General features: G+C 37.4%; 1 protein-coding gene across 2 annotated transcripts in view; it reads right to left on the bottom strand.

Moving 5' to 3' along the window:
* Positions 1-8847: 8847 nt before the first annotated feature.
* Positions 8848-22265, bottom strand: part of LOC124166598 (transcription elongation factor SPT5) — a 35276-nt gene continuing 21858 nt past the window's right edge. Inside the window, exons 12-22 of one of the 2 annotated variants that reach the window (XM_046544188.1) lie at positions 20890-21085; positions 19346-19471; positions 18265-18469; positions 16996-17114; positions 16782-16902; positions 15042-15227; positions 12917-13048; positions 12160-12360; positions 11115-11230; positions 9573-9668; positions 8848-9303 (exon numbers count right to left, since the gene is read on the bottom strand). In XM_046544188.1, the coding sequence (XP_046400144.1) occupies positions 9127-9303; positions 9573-9668; positions 11115-11230; positions 12160-12360; positions 12917-13048; positions 15042-15227; positions 16782-16902; positions 16996-17114; positions 18265-18469; positions 19346-19471; positions 20890-21085 (1675 nt within the window). In that variant the 3' untranslated portion in view covers positions 8848-9126. The remainder of the gene's footprint in view (positions 9304-9572; positions 9669-11114; positions 11231-12159; positions 12361-12916; positions 13049-15041; positions 15228-16781; positions 16903-16995; positions 17115-18264; positions 18470-19345; positions 19472-20889; positions 21086-22265) is intronic. The other variant, XM_046544190.1, reaches the window with a different exon arrangement.

Raw genomic sequence — 22265 nt, 5'->3', positions numbered from 1 at the left:
CTTAGATATCTACTTTTTAATCCGTAATCTCAACAGGCTTTCGACCTGATAAAGCCGAACGAAGGACTTACAATTTAACTCAATACTTCCAATACTCCTCGTTGGAATGCACATGGCGTGCCTATTCACCATTATGGAATTTGGCCACATGGCGAGGCGAGTGAATATTTATGGTTGCACTGATAAATGAGCGTTAATGTGAAATTAAAACTTAAAATGCCACCAAGGAGGAAATCCACCGTAAAAAATCATTTGGCTCACTCGGTATTCGAACCCAGATCTTCCGATTGATGTTGTAACTGCTAGCATACCTGACCTGCAATCCGTAGGTCCGATTTCGAATCCGAGTAAAGCCAAATGATTTTTTCGCGATAAATTTCATCCTTGGCAGCAGTAACTTTGCATTCTTTCCCGTGACTGCGTACAAAGTCACATTCGGTCCTTTGTAAAACTTTTGACTATCGGTTGGCCTTTATGGGAATAAAGACATAGGTTTTCCATCGTTCTCACTGACCAATAATGCTCAGTTTTGTCGTCAAAGCGTCCGCGATGGCTTGTTATGGCAATGAAAACTTTTGGGTTGTGTCTCCGCGTCATTTTCAAAGTGGTCTCAACGTTTCCATTCACTCAGAAAGGAGGTTAATACAGAGATAAGCGTGTAAAGGAATCTAGCCTATCTTTTGACTCACTTGTTTACTCGTCTGCAATCGGTTACACCCGATGGCTCTAGCTTAGTGAGCTTAATAACTTCCTTGTTTTCGACAGCTTGGATACCGTATGGAAGGCTTTTCGCCTCGTTGCGAGATTTGTCCAAACGGCCTCCATTTAATAATACATTTATTTTATGTTCTGTGACCCTGAAGAACAAAGCCGATAGGGTGGTTTCCTATTTTTTTAATTGCCTGAATCGCAAGATTATTATTCCTGGAGTACGTATTGCACGCTTTTAGATTTTTTAACGATTATATCTTTTTTTTGCGATTAAATGTAAAAGGGAAAATTGTCAAGCACGCGAAAACGCGACGGCTAGGTATGAATGCTGGGAAAAGCCCGTGTGACAATAATCTGGTTCCACCTGCCGCCACCTTGAGGCCACCGTGGTGCGAGGCTATGAGCGCCGATACGACGCAGGCTGCTATAGCTGGTAGCGCTTGGCTTAAATAAGGATGTTTCTCTGAGCTCTGTGCCTCATGCATGCATTGGTAATCTCAGGCGATGTAAAACTCCTGACTACTCGTATAACATCTAGGTCCCTTTGACGTCACATGTAGTGGCATCGCATGGGCACCAATCTGACCTTTTTCAAATGAGGTTAAAATTGACCATTAACACTCGTCTGTACTGGGATTTCTAAAACCAAATAATTTGTATATTATGAATACACTAATGGTGGGTAACGAATCGCAATCAATGCCTTTCGTTTTCTTTATTGAAGGAAACTACCCTATTGCAATCCGAAAAAATTAAAATAGTCAACAAAAAATACAACAGCATAATAATTCTTATATCTGCCACCTAATGAAGTATAAATGTTAACTAGCTATAATTAAGTATATGTAATGTGTACAATGAGTTTTAAATATATTTACCACAACATAATTTTACTGCATAGGCTGTAGTACTGATAGTAATATTATCAGCTTTAAACAGAGAATTAACTGAAGTCCATTAATAAATGGAATAAAAAAAACCATCTAAAGATTATGAAATATACAGGGTGGAGAAAAAATTCGTTCACACACGAAATTTTATCCCTGGATAGCTGATGACAGTAGGAACCAAATTTACCAATAAGGTCGGAAACTCACCATTTTTAAACTACAGAAACTTTGAGCCGAGCGCTCCGATTGGCCGCGATTTTACCCTTTGTCCGGGATGCCAAGGACAACTCATTACCTAGAATGCTTTGCCTGAATTTGCTTCGCTTTTATCCATTTATGCATGGTTTTCGACCTGAGCATCTATCGTCATTTATGTTCGTGCAGGCATCAGCTATCCAGGGTTAATATTTCTTTACACAACTTTTCTCCGCCCTGTATAAATGATATTTCACTTTATGTGTTATTAAAACTAGTAGTGAAAGGAACTGCTTTCAAAGTATTTTGTTTTCGCCTTATATTATCATCTCCTTCCTCTACCGAATTCTTTCACTGAATAGGGTGGTTTCCTATTATTTTTTTATTGCTTTAATCGAAAGATTATTACTCCTGGAGTACGTATTTCACGGTTTTAGATTTTTAAACGACAACATCTATTTTTCGCGATTAAATGAAAAGTGAAAATTTTCAAGCGCGCGAAAACGCGACGCTTAAGTATGAATGTCGGGAAATATCCCCGAACGTCGTATTTCTGGTTCCCCCTCCCGCCCGGTGAGGTGACCTTGAGGCGAGGCTTAGCGCTGATACGTCGCAGGATGCTAGCGGATAGCTGAGTACCTTGCTGAAAGGTAGCGCTTGGCTTAAAAAAGGTTTATTAATACCTTATCAAACGAAGAAAACTTTCCGAACTTAGCCAGTTTTAATAGGTGATTATTAAGACACGTTTCCCTGAGCTCTGTGCCTCATGCATGCATTGGTAACCTCAGACGATGTATAACTCCTATCCTCTCGTGTAGAAACTAGGTCCCTGTGACGTCATGCGGAGTGGAATCGCATGGGCGCCAATCTGGCCTTTTTCAAATGAGGATAAAATTTGACCCTTGCCATTCGTCTAAACCGGTATTTCAAAAACCAAATAATTTGTGTATTATGAATACACTAATGGTGGGTAATGAATCGCAATCAATGCCTTTCGTTTTCTTTATTGAAGGAAACTACCCTATTGCGATTTTGGGTGCGAGTGAGAGACGCTGTTAAAGCGGCGAAGAGAAGAGTGTATAACGAACTTATCAGATGGATTGATTAAAGGTAGGTTTGCGCCGAGATAAAGAGAGAACTCGCATAATAATTTAATGCTCAGTACCTATAAATTATTTAGAAGCTCATTGCCTGAAATGAAAAAAAATACTTCGTTTCCTTCCACGGATTTATTTTCACAGTCCGAAATGTTTCGACATGTTGGTTTCATCCTCAAGTTACTCTTTGCCTTACGATAGATTTATCTGGCATTAAAGAGAATCACGTAACGTTAATGGAAATCTCTCTTGATCGAAAGATTATTTTGGTTGAGTGAAAGCTGATAAAAGGACTGGGTGAAACTTTACCTCCCAACACAGGAAAGTTAAAAAATCCCACGCTCAATCTGCTTGCGATAACCGAACAACAGATTGCAGATCAGTTCAGACTTCTGTTTGAAACTTATCGATATATTTTGGGGAAGTATATGTATAAGTGTTCAGATAGCCTACACCTGACTAACGGTGCATGTATAGTTTGCGGTAGTTCAGTTAGTCCCAATGTAAGCAATATTGTTGCTACCAATGACCAATTTTGGAAATATCTTGACAAATCTTCACTGATGATAACTTATAGATCTACCATTGTATTTATTAATGTCTTTTGGCTTTCTCGAAGGTAGCTAAGGTATCTAGATTACCTACCAGAAGGCATTAAGAATCTTTACCTTGATTTGGTCTCAAGTTGTCGACTTATTTTAGTATTTGCTTTCACAAAGCTGTTCAAAATTTCCAGTCTTGGTAATTTCCTGTTGCCATTGCTATGTAAGTAGATGGAGAAAAAGTTAGTGAATTTAAGTGTTTTTCATTTATTAATTTTCATATCAAAATAAAGAGAATATTTTATACAGCAATAGTTGTATTTTGTTTTTAATCTCAAATATGAGAAGACCTATCAGCCCCCCTGGATTCCGGATCCGCCTCTGAATGAAAAAATGGAAAAGAGAGGTGCTACTTCGCCCTTGTCAGGACGCAGCACGAACCACGGCCAGCATGTGCGATCCAGCGAAGGAAGATTTTTCTCCGTAAACCAAATAAAATTCTAAGGAAAGGGTACTCAATTCCCAATTCATGCTACAAATGTCAGTATACAAAAGGTATATTCGGTTTGTGGAAGGAATGCGGGGCATTCAATATTCATACACATAGTTATCTAGGATAACGATGCTATCGGTTGCCGTGGTCCATATATCGTAAGGTAAAAGAAAATGTCTAGCCTGAGATTCAAGTTCGTGAATCCATACTACTTGGTAACATCGATTCGCTTCATTCAATCGTTCAAGGAGCCTTGTTCCCATCGGCGGGAAACCAGCCTCTGCGTCAGTCATTTGTTTCTCCGCAACCCTGGGCGTTCTGCAGTTCGCCGCACATAAATGGTTGGAACGGCCAGTTTCGTCAGTGGCACTGCGAGGGGGGGGGGGTTTGGGCGATAAACCCCATTAACCCCCGCCCCCGAGATTAGATTAATTTTTAAGCTTAATCCATTTCACTTAATTTGATCGATTTTACCTATAGAATAGCGTAAGGAACAATAAAATATCCCTCAGAAAGACGTAAAACTCACCATTTTGTGCCATTTATCTGAAAATCTTTCTAGGGGAGGGCCGTCGCACCTCCTGTTTTCCCTGGCGGGTGTTCCACACCCTTAGCACAGTCTAAACATATGTTTATACTGTGACCTTAGACCCCCAGTGTTAGTTACGCCTATACCTCCCCCCCCCCCCTTAGCCTTGATTCCTGGCTGCGCCCCTGAGTTTCATAACTGGTGTTTCTGTTCTGGTGGCTCCTCACGAATCGCTAGGATCAACAAGAAAATGATTCGTTCAATCGTAGTCTTCCAGCTACTCAGAAATTACTCTTAGTCCTAACCTCCCTCATTGAGAGAGAAAAAAATCCTAAGGGTCGGCCTCCCTCAAGGTCCTTATACTCTAAGGACCTTGGAATTGCCTCAAGCCCTCGGCTGTCCTCTACGAAAATATTCAGAAAAACGACTAAATCCTAGATTTTATAATTCATTTACGAGTTTTGAAGTCATAGTCCACAAGAACCATGATAGATGGGGGAATCAGAGGCGGAAACCGGGGATGAAACAAAACGAATATTATATCGATTCATTTTACCGGCGACTATTTTTTTATTTATCGAAAAATTAAAGAAATATCAATTCTACCCACAATGATCTCGGAAAAATATGCAGTGGGTTCAGCATGCCGTAAAACCCAGAAAAAAACGTAAATTATTGACATAAATCGGCCGATTTATGAATTTTTTCTCGGTGTGCTGCTTGGGCGGCTGGAAAAAATGCGGCCGTTTCAGTGAAAAAAAGCGCAAAATATCATTTTAATAAAATATCCTTCAAAAACCTTAGATTCATTGCGACTCCTCTGAAAACTAGGTATGTTGTATTTATACCTGCATCAAAATATCTTTGAGGCAGAGCAGGTGTGGCTAAAGCAAGTAGAGGAGGGTAACTTTTGTGAGACCCCAGACTGTCCGAGAGTTTAGCTGATTAGGCAGGGGATCACCAAGAGAGAGAGAACCAGAGTGAACTCAACATTACCAAATGTGCATAATTACCCTTGCTTATCAAAGAAAACTAGAGATGGGTCGAATAGCAGATTTCTCGAATTCGAATATCGAATTCGAATATTAAATCATAGCTCGAATATTCGAATACCTCGAATTTCGAATACCTCGAATACTAAATGATGAATGCTGGAATGTTTGACTCGGTTGCCTATGCAGCAGGCAACACAAGATTTTGGGGAGTAATTTTGATTTCCTTAAAATGATTCGAACAGGAATTTAGCTGATTAATGAATAATTTAATTTTATAGAAACAATTGGGCATATAATTAATTCAACTAACATCGCTTTACCCCCACTCCTGCTGCCAAGTGCTAGCTGACAATCTGAGGCATTTTGCAAAATACAAGCTCTTTTCCACCGGATTTTCTTCAATTATTTTCAGTCCATCTTTGGGAGTTCTCACGAGATAAGAAGATGAATTGGAATTGCTATCAGGGAGAAACCAAATATTCTGAGAAAATATCCTTTTGTCTGTGACTGTAACAATAAAGATTTATAGCACCACTCATAAATTGTAACTTGATATATGTTTTCGGAAAAAAATACCGCATCAACTTCCGAGAAGCTCTGCTGCTCATATCGAGTTTCGCCAGAATGCTAGGTCTAAGTGTTTTGACATTTATTTCTTTGCGTAAAATGCTTAAATAAACTCAGAAATACGTCGTGTTTGGTCTTATTCTTTTTGAAATTACGCGCACATTACTAATATTTCAATTCAATAAAGGTGTAACATCAATTGACGAAAGTCATTCTTAGACACCCTTTGTGCTAATAGATGACTCATGCAGCGGTTGACCTCCACAGAAATGGGGAACTTCGAAGCTGGTAGGAAAAAAAAGGTCAGTGGGGGAGGAAAGGGAGGGCCCGAAACACGTTTCTATTGTTCTCGCGTATTTTTTCGAAGCTAAGGTCTTCGTAATATGATCCCTGCGCGAGCTGTGACCTTTTTTTTTATTTTGAAGAAGAGGAAAGCCTCAGAGGGGGGGCTAGTGCTGAATGGAGAGGGATACCGGACCTTGGGAAACGCGCTAATGTAAGTATCCCACGGTACTCACACAGCAGTTGACCTCCAGAAATGGGGAACTTCGAAGCAGGTAGCCAGAAAAAGGTCAGTAGTTGAGAAAAGGGGGGAGGGCGTGAAACACGTTTTTATTGTTCTCGTAACTCGATATTTTTTTCGAAGCAGGGGTCTTCGTAATGCGATCCCTGCGCGAGCTGGGACCTTTTGTTTGATTTCGGAGAAGAGGAAAGCGTCAGAGTGGTTGAGGCGAGTGCTGAATGGAGGGGGATAGAGGATCGTGGGAAATGCCCTAAGGTTGCTATCCCACGGCACTGAGTTTCTCCTGGTGGGGGGAATCGGGGATTTTCGGATTTTTTCACCCGACTATTTTCGGTTCCCCTCGTCGAACACTTTTCACCGCTAAAATCCACGAATTTGATGCAATTCGTCAACTTGCGTAAAACGGCGCTGCGAGCACTAAATGACTACAGTTCTCTACATTTTTCCGAGTCACTACCAACGACGTGCGTGCGACAGTGTATGACGCGAAATTCAAAGTATTCGAGGTATTCGAGGCGGTACTTTTCGCATAACTATTCGAAATCTCGAATATCGAATACTTTCTAGTATTCGAGGTATTCGAGTATTCGCGGATACTATTCGCACATCTCTAAAGAAAACCCATTAGTCATGGGCATTTTTGACCCAGCACCAAGGCAATATATATGTATGTATTCTCATTTGGAGGAGATTGAAATTAAACCCTTCAGGGAGAGGCCCAGGAAATTGTCATCTACCTTGTTGAACCCAGCAGGGGCGCAGCTAGGAATCAAGGCTAGGAGGGGTTTTAGGCGAAACTAATACAGGGGAGTCCGGGGCATGAGGGGACCCTCCCCTAGAAATTTTTTTAAGGTAAATGGTTCAAAATGGTGAGTTTTACGGCTTTCTGAGGGACATTTTATTAATACTTACACTATTCTATAAGAATTATTAATCCAATTTGGTAAAATAGATTAAACTTTTAAAAATATTCTGAGCTCTAGGGGGGAGGTTTATCCCCCAAAATCTCCCATACTGCGCCACTGGAATCCAGTACTGTCAATGAAAATCATAACTAAACAAAAAATTGTCTCATTAAGAGAGGAGTGGAAGAGAATTTGTGAGGGTGAGGATAAAAATAGGGTGGAAAAATTGATAGTAGGGGTAAGAATGGAGGAAAAAGGAGGAGTCGGTAATAAGTTGGGTTTCGATAGAAGAAGTACAGAGCACCGAGAGAATGCATAAGCTGTTGATGATTTTTTTTTCTTTTTTGGGGTGTGCCCCATGTGCATATTCGGTTTTTGCCCGATGTTTCGTGGCCATTGCTGGTCATTTTTTCTCAGGAAATGAGGATAGCCTTTCCGTGGAGTGTATTTATATGGAAGGAGGGTGAAGGGGGAGGGGATAAAGGAGTTGTCATTTCATTTTGCACAATGTAGCTGATCAGCCACACATGGGATCCTGCTCTGAAATTATGCAAAATACAATGACAAATCCTTCACTCCCTCCCCTTTCCACCTCCTTCCATATAAATACCCTTGATAGAAAGACTACCCTCATCCTCAAGAAAAAGTGAAACCATGGGTCATGAAACTTTGGGTAGAAACTGAATACATACACAGTCACACCAGTGGGGAAAAAAACATCAACAGCAACAATGACCCGCGAGAGCTTCAACCAAGAATAGATAAGGTTTGTCAACACCGCTTGCATATTCACAATGTTAACACAGCGGAGGTCTGAGAGGGACAGAATTCCTAAGTTCTTAGCCACACCTTCTGTATTCTGATTGGCAAAGGGCAAGTCGCACGAAGAAAAACTTTCCCCCACTCATTCTCACTCGTTATAGTCACTTTCTCTCAGCCACAAAGATATTTTGTAACAGGTATAAACATAGTGAAGAAGCACACCTCAGCTACTAGGAAGTCACTTCCCAAGGTCTGCCATGTTCAAGCAGTAATAATAGAACAATGTAACTAATACATGGATGGATATACCACTCCTTCCTGGTTATCAATGGATAGATGCAAATCAACAGATTCCCTGTCTGAAGCATTTTCTTAATAAAAAATATGTATGAATGTACTTAAGTGAGAAGCATGAGCTACTGAACTTGTGTGATAAAAATGAAAGCAAAATTAAGACATAAATATTCTGCAGTACTCTCACGGCTAGCTTACATGAAGCTATTTATCGATTATAACTGTAACACATAATTTTCAACCATCATTAGCTTCTTCCTTCTAATATAAGGCTAATACTTAAAACAGTGGATTAATGCCACAAGGTAGGCCAACCCTCTCTAAGTTTCAAAAATACAACAAAATTTGGATGAAGTTACATTTATTGAGTGTGATTCAATAATACATTACTAACATAATATTCCACAACAATTCTCACAAATAGTCTGATAAAAAAAAGCTACACCACAATAACGTAAAGAGGCTGGAGTAGACTCCCATTCAGGTTTCACTTTACATAACTTGAGCCTATTTAGTCTTAAATTCCAGAGTTACCACCAAACCCTAGCGATGAGAAAAACAGCACAGCACAAAAGGAGAGTTCAATGGACATATAGTGAAATGGCTGTTGAGAGTAATCACATTTAATCTCCTGAAGCTGATGCACTTGACCCTCTTCCCCTCGAAGATTTCATTCTACAAAGGAATCGTAGTTGCAACATCTTCACTTCATCCTGAGCCAACTTTACCACTCCTTCCTGGTTATCAATGGATAGAAGCTGACCAACAGCTTCCCTGTCTTCGCCCATAATGACTTTAACCTGTAGGGTGACAGGATGAGGGAGGATAAATATCAATGACCTACCACAAAATAACACATTAGCATGCAGCTTATTATTTTTTTTCTCAGATTTTCAATGACAACCACCTAAAAATATGCTACAGGAAATAGAACCTATATGATTTCAAAAATCAGGTTGATTATTTAGCATTTTTAAGAGGTAGCTGATTAGCACTATATGCAATAACAATTTTTTCTAAAGGACAAATTTATAAATTCTAATAAAATAAGAACAGAAGCACCACATACCTGATCTCCTCTCTGGGGCACTATAGGCTCCAGATGGTCACTCACTATATTCACAACTCTGTCTTCTTCAGGTAAGAAGACAGAACAATTGCCACCCTGCAGTAGAGAAAATTGAAATTCACTAAGTAAATAACCTAAAAACATATTGCACAATTATATAACAACAAGTTTAGGAAGCTGTATTTGAAACAGCATACAATGAACAATTATTCTGTGCTCCTCTACTTCATATCCCCAATTTTAAACAAATTTTGTTAAATCTCTGCTAATGCATCATACGACAAATTTTCCTCCAAGCTACACCTTCCTTGAATAGTCACTTTTTCCAGACAGCCCCTTCAAAAGCATAAAATAAAATTCTTCCTTCATAACTCAAAAAGACAGCAATGAAAAACAACTAAAATGGAAAGGATGAGCAGTGATTACCATAGCTGTGAGAACCGGAATATACTTGGGCCGAAACTCACAAATTTTGAGTCAAGTTTGAGTTGCACAGCTATGTTATAAGTTTTTATCAAAAATCTCATCATTATTGTTATTTAATTACACATCAACTTCATAATTGTACTCAATGCAATAATTGGAAAAAACACTAATGTTTCCATTAAATTCAACAATGCTTACTAATTTTTTTTAAATAACATGATGATTAGGGAACATATAATTTTATCCCTGTTGCTGATTACGAGATCAGAATTGTAAATTATAAGTAATAGCACCTTAATATGCCTAGCTTCTTGGAAAGAATTAACCACCTTTACTCATCAAAGAATGTTAAAGTCTATAATTCATTATACACTACATACCAGTCAGGAATATGAGGATGGAGAGAGGGAAATATGACTATGGCTGTTTTCTTAGGGCAGGCGCACACTAGCGCGACCACGACCAGTTTTAGCATTGCAACCAATGGAGCGACGCGCACTAGGCCAAGTCCGACTCGTTGGTCGGACCCGAGTCGTCCGACCAAAATTTTGCATTTGGTCGGCCCCGACTAAGCGGTTGTGGCGGCCAGAAATTACACCCATTCTTATGGCGCGGCGCGCACTGACTCCGACTTCACTCCGACCCGACCACACAAACTGATTGCTATCATGGGTGTGGTCGTGCTCTGGTCGGAAGGTGTGCGACAGAGATCTGTCGTGGTCGTGCTAGTGCGCACCTGGCCTTAGTAGTGAAAATTTTGCCATAGAAATTGCAATAAAATATTTTCTGCTAGATCTATCTTTTTCAAAAATTCATTCAGAGTCCCAGCATCGGTATTACCCTGCTGTCAATGAAAGGTACCATGGGGACCAGAGTTTAACTTCCCATTAGACAGATGGAGAGTTGTCATAAATGTCCTCTGCACAACACTCAAGCAGTTATTGGGAAGTCTCTGATAATTCTCTGCCACGTACAAGATTTGAACTCAGGCTCACAGGGTGTGACGCCAATACTCCAGCCACAACACCAACCTGATCCCAGATTAACTGTATTTATCTAGAATAATTATAGCTATGATTTATTAAACTATGTATACTTGGCAGCTGAAGCACTCACAGATATTCCATTAATAACTCCAGTTTGGCCAGTTAGCCCAGGATCATCATGAGTATCTTTAATCCTCACTTCGATATCTGTTGTATGCCATTCTACCAAGGCGGCTTGTTCCATACCTGCAAAATGAGCAAAGGCAAAATTTTTAAATTGAATGTATACACAACCAAAATCACAATCATTGCCATTCTTATGTGTGTAATTTTCCTGATAATTCTAACTTATGCACATTTTTAGTTGCTTTGAATGACTGGCAGTCTGATTGGCTCGCTTTATCTTTAATCCTAACTTGGATTGAAACACCTTTATCAGAAAGCAAAAACTATATGCCTCTCTCTTCTATGTTATTCCTACATTCGAGAGTGAAATGAAAGAAAGAGCCAACAAAGCACATAACTTTTTTTAAACATAGCTAACAAAAAAAAACATTTCAAAAGCACATTTCATTCTTTGTTATTTAAAATATAATTTTAATCAAGTTTCTTTAAGATTAACAGAGATAAATATTTGGCAGAAGAATATAATTGACATCTGACCATGGCATGACTTGTCAACTATCAATTAGATTTAAACAATAGACTCATGAGAAATTTTTTAATCATGATGATACATGAACACAAAAACTTTTGTAATTTTCAACAGTTTGATGAAACTTACAAACACCTAGGTTTTGATGGATAACTATCATTCTCAAGGCATCGACCGCCAGCAAAGTACTGAAATAAACACTAACAATAGTTAAGAGTCGGGTAAGCAAAAATTCAGGGAGTGGGGACAAGGAGGATGATGAGGAAATACACTGAATATGACCATGCACAGCTTGTAGCGTGCTCCTGCATTAGATATAGTAATCTGCTAAAAGGAAAATCATCACATTTCATCCCACTCCCCATGGCTACACCACTGAAAGTAGCCTATTGAGCAAGCACACAAATAAAAAAGAGTTAAGTTTGGTTAATTGATTCATTGCAATAAAAATGCTTATCCCAACAATTCAAGGGTGGCTCATCTAAATATGCTTCTTTGATAGTTGAATATCATTCCGTACCAGCTCCGGGAGTTTGTGGATTATATGGTGAACTCGCTCCTGGAGTCATTGGGCTGTAGCCAAGAGGTGATGGTGTACCATAAGCAGCACTAGGAGATGGTGATGTTTGATAACCTCCGCTTCCACTGCCATCTCCTCTACCAGTCCCTGAGCCCCCACCTGGACTTGGAGTTGGTACATATGCAGAAGGACTTGGTGTGCCTTAAAATCCGTTGAAAAAAGTTATAAATTACAAGTGTAAAATGAAACATGGAAAACTATCTTTCATAAAATTAAATTGCTAATAATTCAGAGATTAGAATAGAAAGAGGGAATAAGTTAGTTTTGTATATTTCTTCAAAACTTTTTTGCAGTGAACCAATTCCATCCCCATGACGATATCACAGCTAGATGGCTTTACTTTGGTAACATAGATTGTTCTACAATGAAATGAAAGGCTTGGAAATTTGTAGTTACTCATTCATCAATTCATTAAGACCTTCCTTTACGATGAGCCTCAAGATCGCGAGTTAACAGGTAAACAAATATCTATGAAGCAAGCAAAAATAAAGGATTATAGCACTAAAAGTTGTGACAAACTATGCAGTCTTTGATGGAAACTAGATAAAAAATGCCACTTTTATTAAAGAAAAGTTCACTTGTATTAAATGAACATTCCTGTTTTTAGTCCTGCAAACTCAATAATAATGGGAGTCTACTGTAGTTGTAAATTTGAAAAACCATTGCAAAGCAAACAATAAGCTTATTCACAACAAACCTTGATAGCCAGATGGTGATGGCGAACCAGAAGGAGGATATGGCGAGTAAGAATGATCTGAGCCATACATTGTGCCTGGAGTTTGAGGAGTGTATGGACCTTGAGGAGTTTCCGGTTGATAGCCAGGTGTGCCTACAAAAAATTTATAATGAGTTAGCAAACTATATAAAAACTGAATTGAAAAAAAAATATATATTGGATGTCATTTTACGTACTGTAAATGTCCATGTCTTTTAGGAATCACTGCGTAGATTCTAACAATATGTAGAAATGATTTTTATTCAGTCTCAAGGACTTTTAAGACAATAAAATTTTAAAATGGACTATAATTTAACATGTACAACAATTGGAGGATAATATGGATTGACTTCTAGTCAATTTGAATCAATGATTGAAATTTTTATACTTTTAGAAAAAGGAAAAAGCTAATACCATGAGATATCATTGAAGTTATCTAACAATAATTGAAAGCATATTCTGCATCTTCACTTTAAAATATAACTTCCTTTTTTTATTTATAATAATAATCCATTAGAGTAATTCATATTGAATACCGCTGCCTACAAAATTGACCAGTTGTCAAAAGTTTATGGCAAAAGGTTTCACTGGAAATACATCACATTATATCCCAAGTTTCAATTCAGTAATTTGCCAGATTACCATCTCTTGTGCTCCAAAACTAAGATTATACCTCAGTAAATTCACACTTTTTCAAAGCCTATTTCCAGCTTAAAGAAATTCCAGACATTTTCCCCTTTTTCTGACATTATGCATTAAGGAAATTCCATCATAACTAAACAACTCAAAACTAACATTTCTAAAATATTCTGTGAAAAAAGTTTAATTTTCTTAGACGATAAAGGTTGATACTAAAAAAAAAGATGAAGGCAAACACAATATGAAAATGATGACTGCAGTTCTCCAAGTTCTCGAGCCATGTTTGTCTGTGGCGAGTGACAACAGCTTTAATCACTAAAGACAAATATGACTCGAAAACCTGGTTAACTGCAGTCATCATGAACATTGCCTCGGAAACCTTTGCAGAAATAGCAATATGAAAATTTCAATGCCTTTATTAGCTTTGAGCCAACCCTAACACTCAAAAAGTAGCACTAAATATAGCACAATGATTGCAATGTAGCGTAGTACCGTATTTCTCTGAACATAGTCCCCCCTTTTTTCCCAAAAATGCCCATGGTAAGTAAAGGGGGGACTGTATTCAAACCTATTTTTTTAATTTTTTCCTGAAACTCAAGCCTCAAAATTAGGGGGGGGGGGACTATATTCGGAGAAATACGGTATATATCCACTTAAATTCCGCTACTGGAACTTTGTTATTAAGTTCATTTTGTAACCGTCAGGATTGGGGCTGAGGTTCGTAATTTTGTAATAACATTTCTTTTACTATAGATTGGATAAGACTTTTCATCGGGACCTACGTTTTGCTTCGTAATATCGAGAAATTTATAATAAGGTTGTTTATATTAATGAGAGTCTACAGTAATTCCTCCATTTTGAGCATTCTCTATCAGGTGGTGTTTTCCTTGGCTAGAATTGCAAACAGCAAATATCACATAAATTTCTTGAAAAACAAACTATGTAATCTAGTAGGAATCTACATTTGCCCTACACTCAGACCAGCATTGTCAATAAAGCTGAAGTTGAAATTCTTTTAATCAATGGAATATCCAAAAATATTATTTTATAGTGAGTCCATCTCAAATGAGTAGGAAGCCTCAAGCAGATAACAGAAAGAGATAGATAATACATTCATGATAATTATCTACGTAATTTTTGCTAAGATTTTTCGTAATGCTTTCTATACGTCTTTTGGGACCATTTCATTACTCATAACTTAAGAAATACCGATTATTTTGAGGTGGAGAAGGACAGAAAAGGGTGAGGTAGGAAAAGGAGAGTATAGCAGCATTTGATGGAAGTGGCTGGGAAAGTGATGGACGGAAGGAAAATTGAAGAATTAAGGTACTCATAAGAAGAGATTATCAAATGAAGCATGATCGCAGCTATAATTTACTCTCAAATCTTCATGAAAATGACATTTCCTTTGCTTCTCGGTGGAATCTCCTTAATGCCACAGCCATCAATAGACCAAAATAATACGAACTAAGGTTGTATCCGGGAGAAGGAGATGCACCATCGTCATCCATTGAGTATGTGTCAAAGTCTCCTCCAGAGGCACTCCGAGCAGGTGTATTCGTGACCGTTGGATCCCATGCTCCAGCTTGGCCAGGAGTCCTTGATCCATCGTGAGAGGGAGTCATGCTGCCAAAATGAGGTGTTCTTGAACCAGCTGCCGAGAGAAAAAATAAAAAAATGTTAACACTATGCTAAATACATCATAGTACATCTATACACATTTCAAATATAACCGTGGAAGATTAAAATTTACATTAAAAGATTAAGATTTAGATTAGATATCCCACTATTGAATATTAAAATTTATTCATAAGTAAAACAGATTATTTAATATTATATGATCCTACCTATTCTAAAAGAAGAATTTGACTTTAAGATAGAATAAAATTCAACCTCATAGCATTGGTAGAATGTAATTGAATGATTTTCGAAATTATTGAAAAATTGCGTACCTGGCATGAAGGCACCCCTTTAAAACAGGCCACCCTCAAAGTACATATTAAGTAAAATTAACATTGACATTTTGAATGGTGACAAGCATCAAAAAGGGTTCTAATAAGATCCTCAAAATCAAATTCCCTGACATTTCCCAAACAAAAGCTATCATTTCCACTGACAACTTCACCCTCTCCTTTTGGTTATTTTTAATGTTTGCTCCACTCAGGCAATCACAATTGACCTCACCAATGATTCAAAACACATAAAAGTTTTCACATGTTATTTGAGTATTCGGAGTTGTATAAATTGCCATCAAATTTTCTCTTGGAGAAACATGTGAAGCCGAGTGAATAGCAGATGAATTTTCTTCTAAGTAAGATACAGAATAGATATTTGGCAATTTAGTATTGACAATACCATGCCATGAGATGATGTCAGAACCTTAATTTCCCAAAAACATGAAAACAACAGTTTTAAATGGAATTAACCTCAATGCAAATTTACAGCATCTATCTCAGCCAGCCAAGATTTTGATTCACCCTTCATTGCATAAATATTCCTTGACGCCATGGATGAGATTACCTAACTTTTCCCAGATTTTCTGGACCAATTTTGAACCCCCAAAGAATCATGTCCGCAAAGGGGGCATGAACATGTTCATCGACAAGGATGGAGCTTATCAGAGGATCGTTTTATAATACTTTTAAGAAAAGGATAGAGAAGAGTCTGATCTGGAGTGTGGTGAATTACTGTACAGAAACATGGATACTTTGGATGGAGGACAAAAAAAGACTGGAGGCGTTCAAGATGTGGGTATACGGAAGAATAGCGAAGGTGGTGAATGGAGAGGAATGACAGTGTGCTGGAATTAAGTGAGTAGAAGCAGCTTCTGGATGAAATACAGAGGAGACAGTTGATTCGTGAATACTGAGTTGGGAGGGATTGTTGTGTTAGATGATAGAATGTTAGGTAAACTAGGAAGAGAATGGTTTTTCACAGGTAGAATGAAAGGGAGTAGGCCTTGTCAATCAAAGAAGGAAGTCCATAGTAGGAGGAGAGACTGCCACAATACTTTGTATGTAAATAGTCTATGCAAACCTACCTTAATTGGTACAATAATTTAATGATGATTTTTTCCTTAATACACTGATTTCCCTGACCCATTATAACACTGTCAAAGCACTCATTGACAAACATGTATAGATTATCACCAACACATTTTACCACTATGATCTGCCATTCAATTCAATTACGAAAACAATGAACTTACCATCGTACATAGGTGTTTGCGAACCATGCATAGGAGTTTTGGCGCCATACATAGGCGTGTTTCCACCAATTCCGGTAATTCCATAACCAGTAGTGCGATTGTAAGTAGAGTATGACCCCTCCTGCAAAATACAAATTATGTTGTATTTGGCCACCAATAATAATAATAAAAAACAACTTTTCCTTGATTTCCAAGAAAGGTTGTAGAGACTCACCTTGTTTGGCACTCCAACATTTGCAATGTGAGACCGATCAACAGATATTGTTTGACAAGTGCAATGCAATTCAACTCGAGCAGTTGAGTCAGTGGCATCCTTGACAATTCCAACGTTCCCTGGATTTTCAAGCAGTCAGCATCAGTAGATCGAATATAGAAATTGAAATGAAAATACAATATTAGTACATAAACATGAAACAATTTTGACACTCAGTATACTCCAACGTAATATTCATAACAACTTGAGAGATGATTTACAATCAAGGCAGGAATTCAATTGCATACTCAATGTAAAATGCTCTAATCATGGTGTCCAACAATTACCCACTTGAAAATTCCCTGAGATTTCCAGATACCAAAGAAATATTTTTTTGAATAACATTATGCTGACACTCTGGTACATACCAGGCTGTGTTATAGCCCATTCTTACTTTTAATAGCACTCAAATAAAAGGATCAACAACTAAAAAAACTTAAGGAATTTACTTTTTCCAGGGTAATTGTCAATGATGTATACAAGGATAGGATTCAAATTAAAGGCATTCCAAAAAATATTGCATTCCTAATAATGGAAGGAATGCTGAAAGAAATGTGAAGAAGGAAATTTCACTAGTCAATTCGCTGAAAAAAGGGCACATTCTTAACTCCACTGATTTTCACACTTTGACCAATGACAATAATATTTACTAACATAAAATGATTGCATGAACACAGAATGTAGGCACAAAACTTTGTACCCACTTGTGGTGACTACAGGAATATCTACTGTGAGAATATAATGGCAGTTTGATTCGGCAACTTGCTGAAAAGACACATTGCTCACTTGCATTGCTGATTTAAAGAATTGGCTAATCTCTACCTACATCAGCAGGCACAAGGGTGATCCATACTGGCAAATCAGGGCATGTTTTTTGCACAATTTCACAATCGATTTGGCACAGGAAGTAATGTTCTAATCTCATTAAAATTTTGCATATATGTATTTACAATGACGTTTTAAAGTAATTTCTTAATTCTAAGCAAGTACATATAAGAACTTTGAATGACAAACTTAATGAGTGACTTGCTAAATGTTTTTTGCAGCACCATGGTGAAGCAATTCAAGTTGCAATATCTCCCAATAATTTTATCTATAATTTCCAATTTTAATGCAAAAAAGTTTCTCTGACCATAGCCTAATTTCCACGCAATTGCTACGACTTCCAGTCCTGATTTTTATTTCCATGGTATTTCTAAGACTGTCGTGACCAGTATGCACCCTGCTTACCTTTGTATGGACCTCCCGTAATCTTGATAGTCTGCCCAATGAGTCCCTGATCCCTCCGCATCCCCATTCCCCTCCCTCGTCCTCTTCCTCCACCTCCTCCTCCTCCCCCCCCACCTCCCCTCCCACCACCACTTGGATGCATCGGAGAAGATATTCGTGGAGACATGAAACCAGCAGTCCCAGTGATGGATGAATTATTTGTGTTCTGCAAGGAAAAAATTAATACGCCCCATACGTTAGCTATAGTTTCACTAAATCATAAGACCGATCATTCCTTGAATTCCTCAAATTCTGGCACAGGCAGAACATGTGTTTTTTCTCACCTTACATTTTGCTATCTCACTCAAATTACCAATGAATTGTAATACCGCAATAATCATATCATACACTGATACATTCACATTTTAATATATTTTCGATTTTTATGCTACATATATTATATTTGGTATAAAACTGTTTTCAGGCATTATCAGCAATTGCATATGAACAAAAGGTGTATCTATTTTTCAGTTGCAAGAAGGGTTATTTTACTCTAATTAAGTTTTATATTATGATGTTACATGTAAACAAACATTTAAAAAATACACACTAGTTTATCTATAACTGTTGGTAATGTAAGGTTCTCCTTATTATTTTTTGTCTTAAATACTGGTATGTTCTTTTGTCTTATCTATTTTTTCACTCCATGGGGGCAACTTCAAAATTTTGATGTTCATATGAACAACAGAATGTTGGCATTCATTCATTGAGCTGCTTAACAAATGGAAAAAATAGGTTTATAGAGCTGTTGGCTCAGACTTAATATGTCCCACAACATAGTTCAACTTTGCTTTCGTAGAAAGTATGGAGGAATTTCAATATTTGGACAATGGTACTACGATGAGGTTATAAAGCTAAAGCACGGAAAAAGACATTCATGGGAAAAAGGAGAGAAGTAACCTAGTTCATTTGTTCATAAATTGATTCCTTATTAATTTTTGAGGGTGAATACATACTAAATGCTAACTGAACATAATCATGTGATATACCTACATGCAAAAAATAAACATGCAAGCAAAGAAAATCTCGCCAGAATACAAACCTTGGATCCTCCAGCAAGCTGCAAATGCCTTGTCTTACAAACGAGGATTCCACCATTTTCAAGATATAAACGTGAATGAAGGAAGGCAAAACTCCTGTAAAGATGTTTGATTTCACCATATCGACCCTAGAGAAAGAGAAAAATAGATGTAAGCAAACTGATTGTTGAAGAGTTGACTTTGCGGAAGTACATGGATAATGATAATTGAAACAGCAGTACTATTTTTCCAAACTTTTTTATTCTTTCTCGACCGGTTTCAATGCTAACGCATCATTATCAAGATGTCAGCAAGGTAAAGAATAGCATTCCAGAGAAAATATTTTTCACAAATCCATTAGACAAAGCCAAATAATATGATTTCATTACTCAACTTCCGGTTTAATTAGCTAATATTAAATATATAGCATCGTAATAAATATTCACTTTGTACATTACACACTAACATACCCGGTGGTGCAGAGTGTATTTTGATTTCATATTTCCTGGTTATATAAGGTAAAGCTGCAAATGTTATAAAATAACGACATGGTAATTGGAGGAAATAGGAACTTATATCATAAGGAAATTAAGTGAAGAAGAGAGGCCTCGCACCAACATTTCCTTGCTCTTATTTAAAAGCATCAACTGCACCATCACTCAAAATCTCATCTGACACATGAAGAGTTCTCTACACAGTATCGAAGTGATGGGGTCTTTCATTCAGACCCAAAATCACAATCCATTGAAAAAATTCAGTAGACAGAAGGGAAAGATAAGTTAAGGCAAAAAATCCCTTCCCTATTCAGCCATTCTCTCTTAACTTTAAAGCAAGAAAATGCCAAATGGGGAATTTGCCATATTTTTATTCGATACTTTTCATGGTTGATGAAGTCACTCAAGTTTACCTTCATTAGCTCATTTAGGGAGAACCAAATATTGAGCAAGGAATTGCTCACCTGAGTATAATCAACCACCAACAACATGAGGCCTATGCTCAAGGCCGAGGAGTAACTGAGGAACAGTAACAGTAAACTGCTCAGAATGAGTTTGTGATGCCATCAACTTCTCAAGGAAAGGGTTAGGGCCACTGATTTATTGTCATGAATACATTTAATAGCAGGTGACTGATTAAAAAACAGAACAACATGGGTCACTTTATTATTCAATCTCCATCACAACCAGCTGTAAGAAAAAATTGGTGAATGATCCCACTATCTGATGGAAAATCACCTCCTCAGCTGGGATTTGAACAGAGATGGAATGAAAGTTATCACTAAAGCCACCCTACTCACTCCAACACAATCAATATCTAACTTCAGATGACCAAATTTGATCTGCTGTGGGCTCAAAAGTCTTTGAATTAGGTAAGAGAACATTTTTCAAAGCTAGTATTACGAGGTATTTTGCTTATAAACAATTTTTTACCATTAGTTCTATGTTTTGTATTAATAATTCTAGTGCTTATTAAATGATTTGAATAAAATCCTCTTCCTAAAGGTTGAAGTCATTGAAAATAACATAGACCACACATATTACAATAGATATTGAGCTTCATAAGTACTCACAGCATGGGGGCCATCAATTGCCTTGACAATATCCCTCCTCTGAATAGTGTTTTGGCATGAGTCCAAGGCCACGGCATTCCTTGATTCTTTCCTTTTGTGAAGAGCTTGTGGTTTGGCTTCCACTACTTTGCCATGCATACTAAGGATATGAAATGATTCTCTTTCCAGTCTCACAATCACTCCAACAGTCTGAGGACTAAAGAAAACAGATTGAAAACATTGAAAACACGCACAGCAGAGTTTATTACAAAAGGTAAAGACAAAAAATAAGAACAGCATGAAACAGGGCAATGAGCGCAAATAACTTTGACAGAGAATTTTGTATTTACTTTCTCCATAGCAAAAAACTTGTACAGAGGAAATTTCACATTTTTGAAAGTTTGTGTTAATTACTCATAATTTATAATATGTGTTGCATTTAGGCAATTAGTCACATGGGTTAATCGGTCATGGGCTGTTGCCCAGATATTGTGTTTGAAATTTATTTCATTGTAAAAGAGAAGGATGGATGCACAGTGCTAATGTGAGTTGACACAAAATTGTGATACAGTGCTGCATGCGGCAGGATAACTACCGTATATCTCCGAATATAGTCCCCCCCCGAATATAGTCCCCCCCCCCCCCAATTTTGAGACCTCAGTTTTGGGAAAAATTTTAAAATGTAAAGGAAGGCAATTTTTCTGTGGTTAGCAAGTTAAGATTCTAGATTCGATAAAAACTATTTTTTTCTGTGAAGATTAAGAACAAATCTGTTCACATATTTTCCATCACAACAAAATAACTATACCTAAAACATGTTGTGATCCATTGCATGTATCAGTAATTTATAGTTCCTTAACCAGATGTAATGAAGAAATGAGAAATTTTTTTAAGTATCCAAGGCTATTGTATTTTTTAAACCTTCACAAATTATTAATATTTTTGATTTCCAAATGACTACAGACAATGTCAATATATAAGCTTTAACTTAAAGCCCATAAACAGTATTGCATTTGGCCCTGAAACTTCCTTAGATCCAGCTTGTAACACACCCATCAAGTCATCACAAATCCAAGTGACCTGAAGAATTTAGGAAATCTAAATAAAATTGTGTTAAATAAATTATAAATATTATAAAAATATTGCTATCAAATGCATGCTAAGCAAAACAATTAAACTACAGGACTTACAAATATCAAAGTAATAAAATTAAGAAATAAACTTTTTCCAACAAACATTAAAACTGAAAAAAAATTATATCAATTTTCAATGCCTCGTCGCGAATCATTGCATAAGTTACACAAAGAGCTTCTGCTCTGCATTTGCGCACAAATTCGACGATATTTTCCTCTAATTCTTTGCATCTGCCGCATCGAGACCCCCGAAATGACTTCCGC

Source organism: Ischnura elegans, chromosome 10 (genome assembly GCF_921293095.1).
Source record: "Ischnura elegans chromosome 10, ioIscEleg1.1, whole genome shotgun sequence".
NCBI lineage: Eukaryota > Metazoa > Arthropoda > Insecta > Odonata > Coenagrionidae > Ischnura > Ischnura elegans.
The sequence above is the reverse complement of the archived record's forward strand: the minus strand, read 5'-3'. Positions and strand labels throughout refer to the sequence as shown.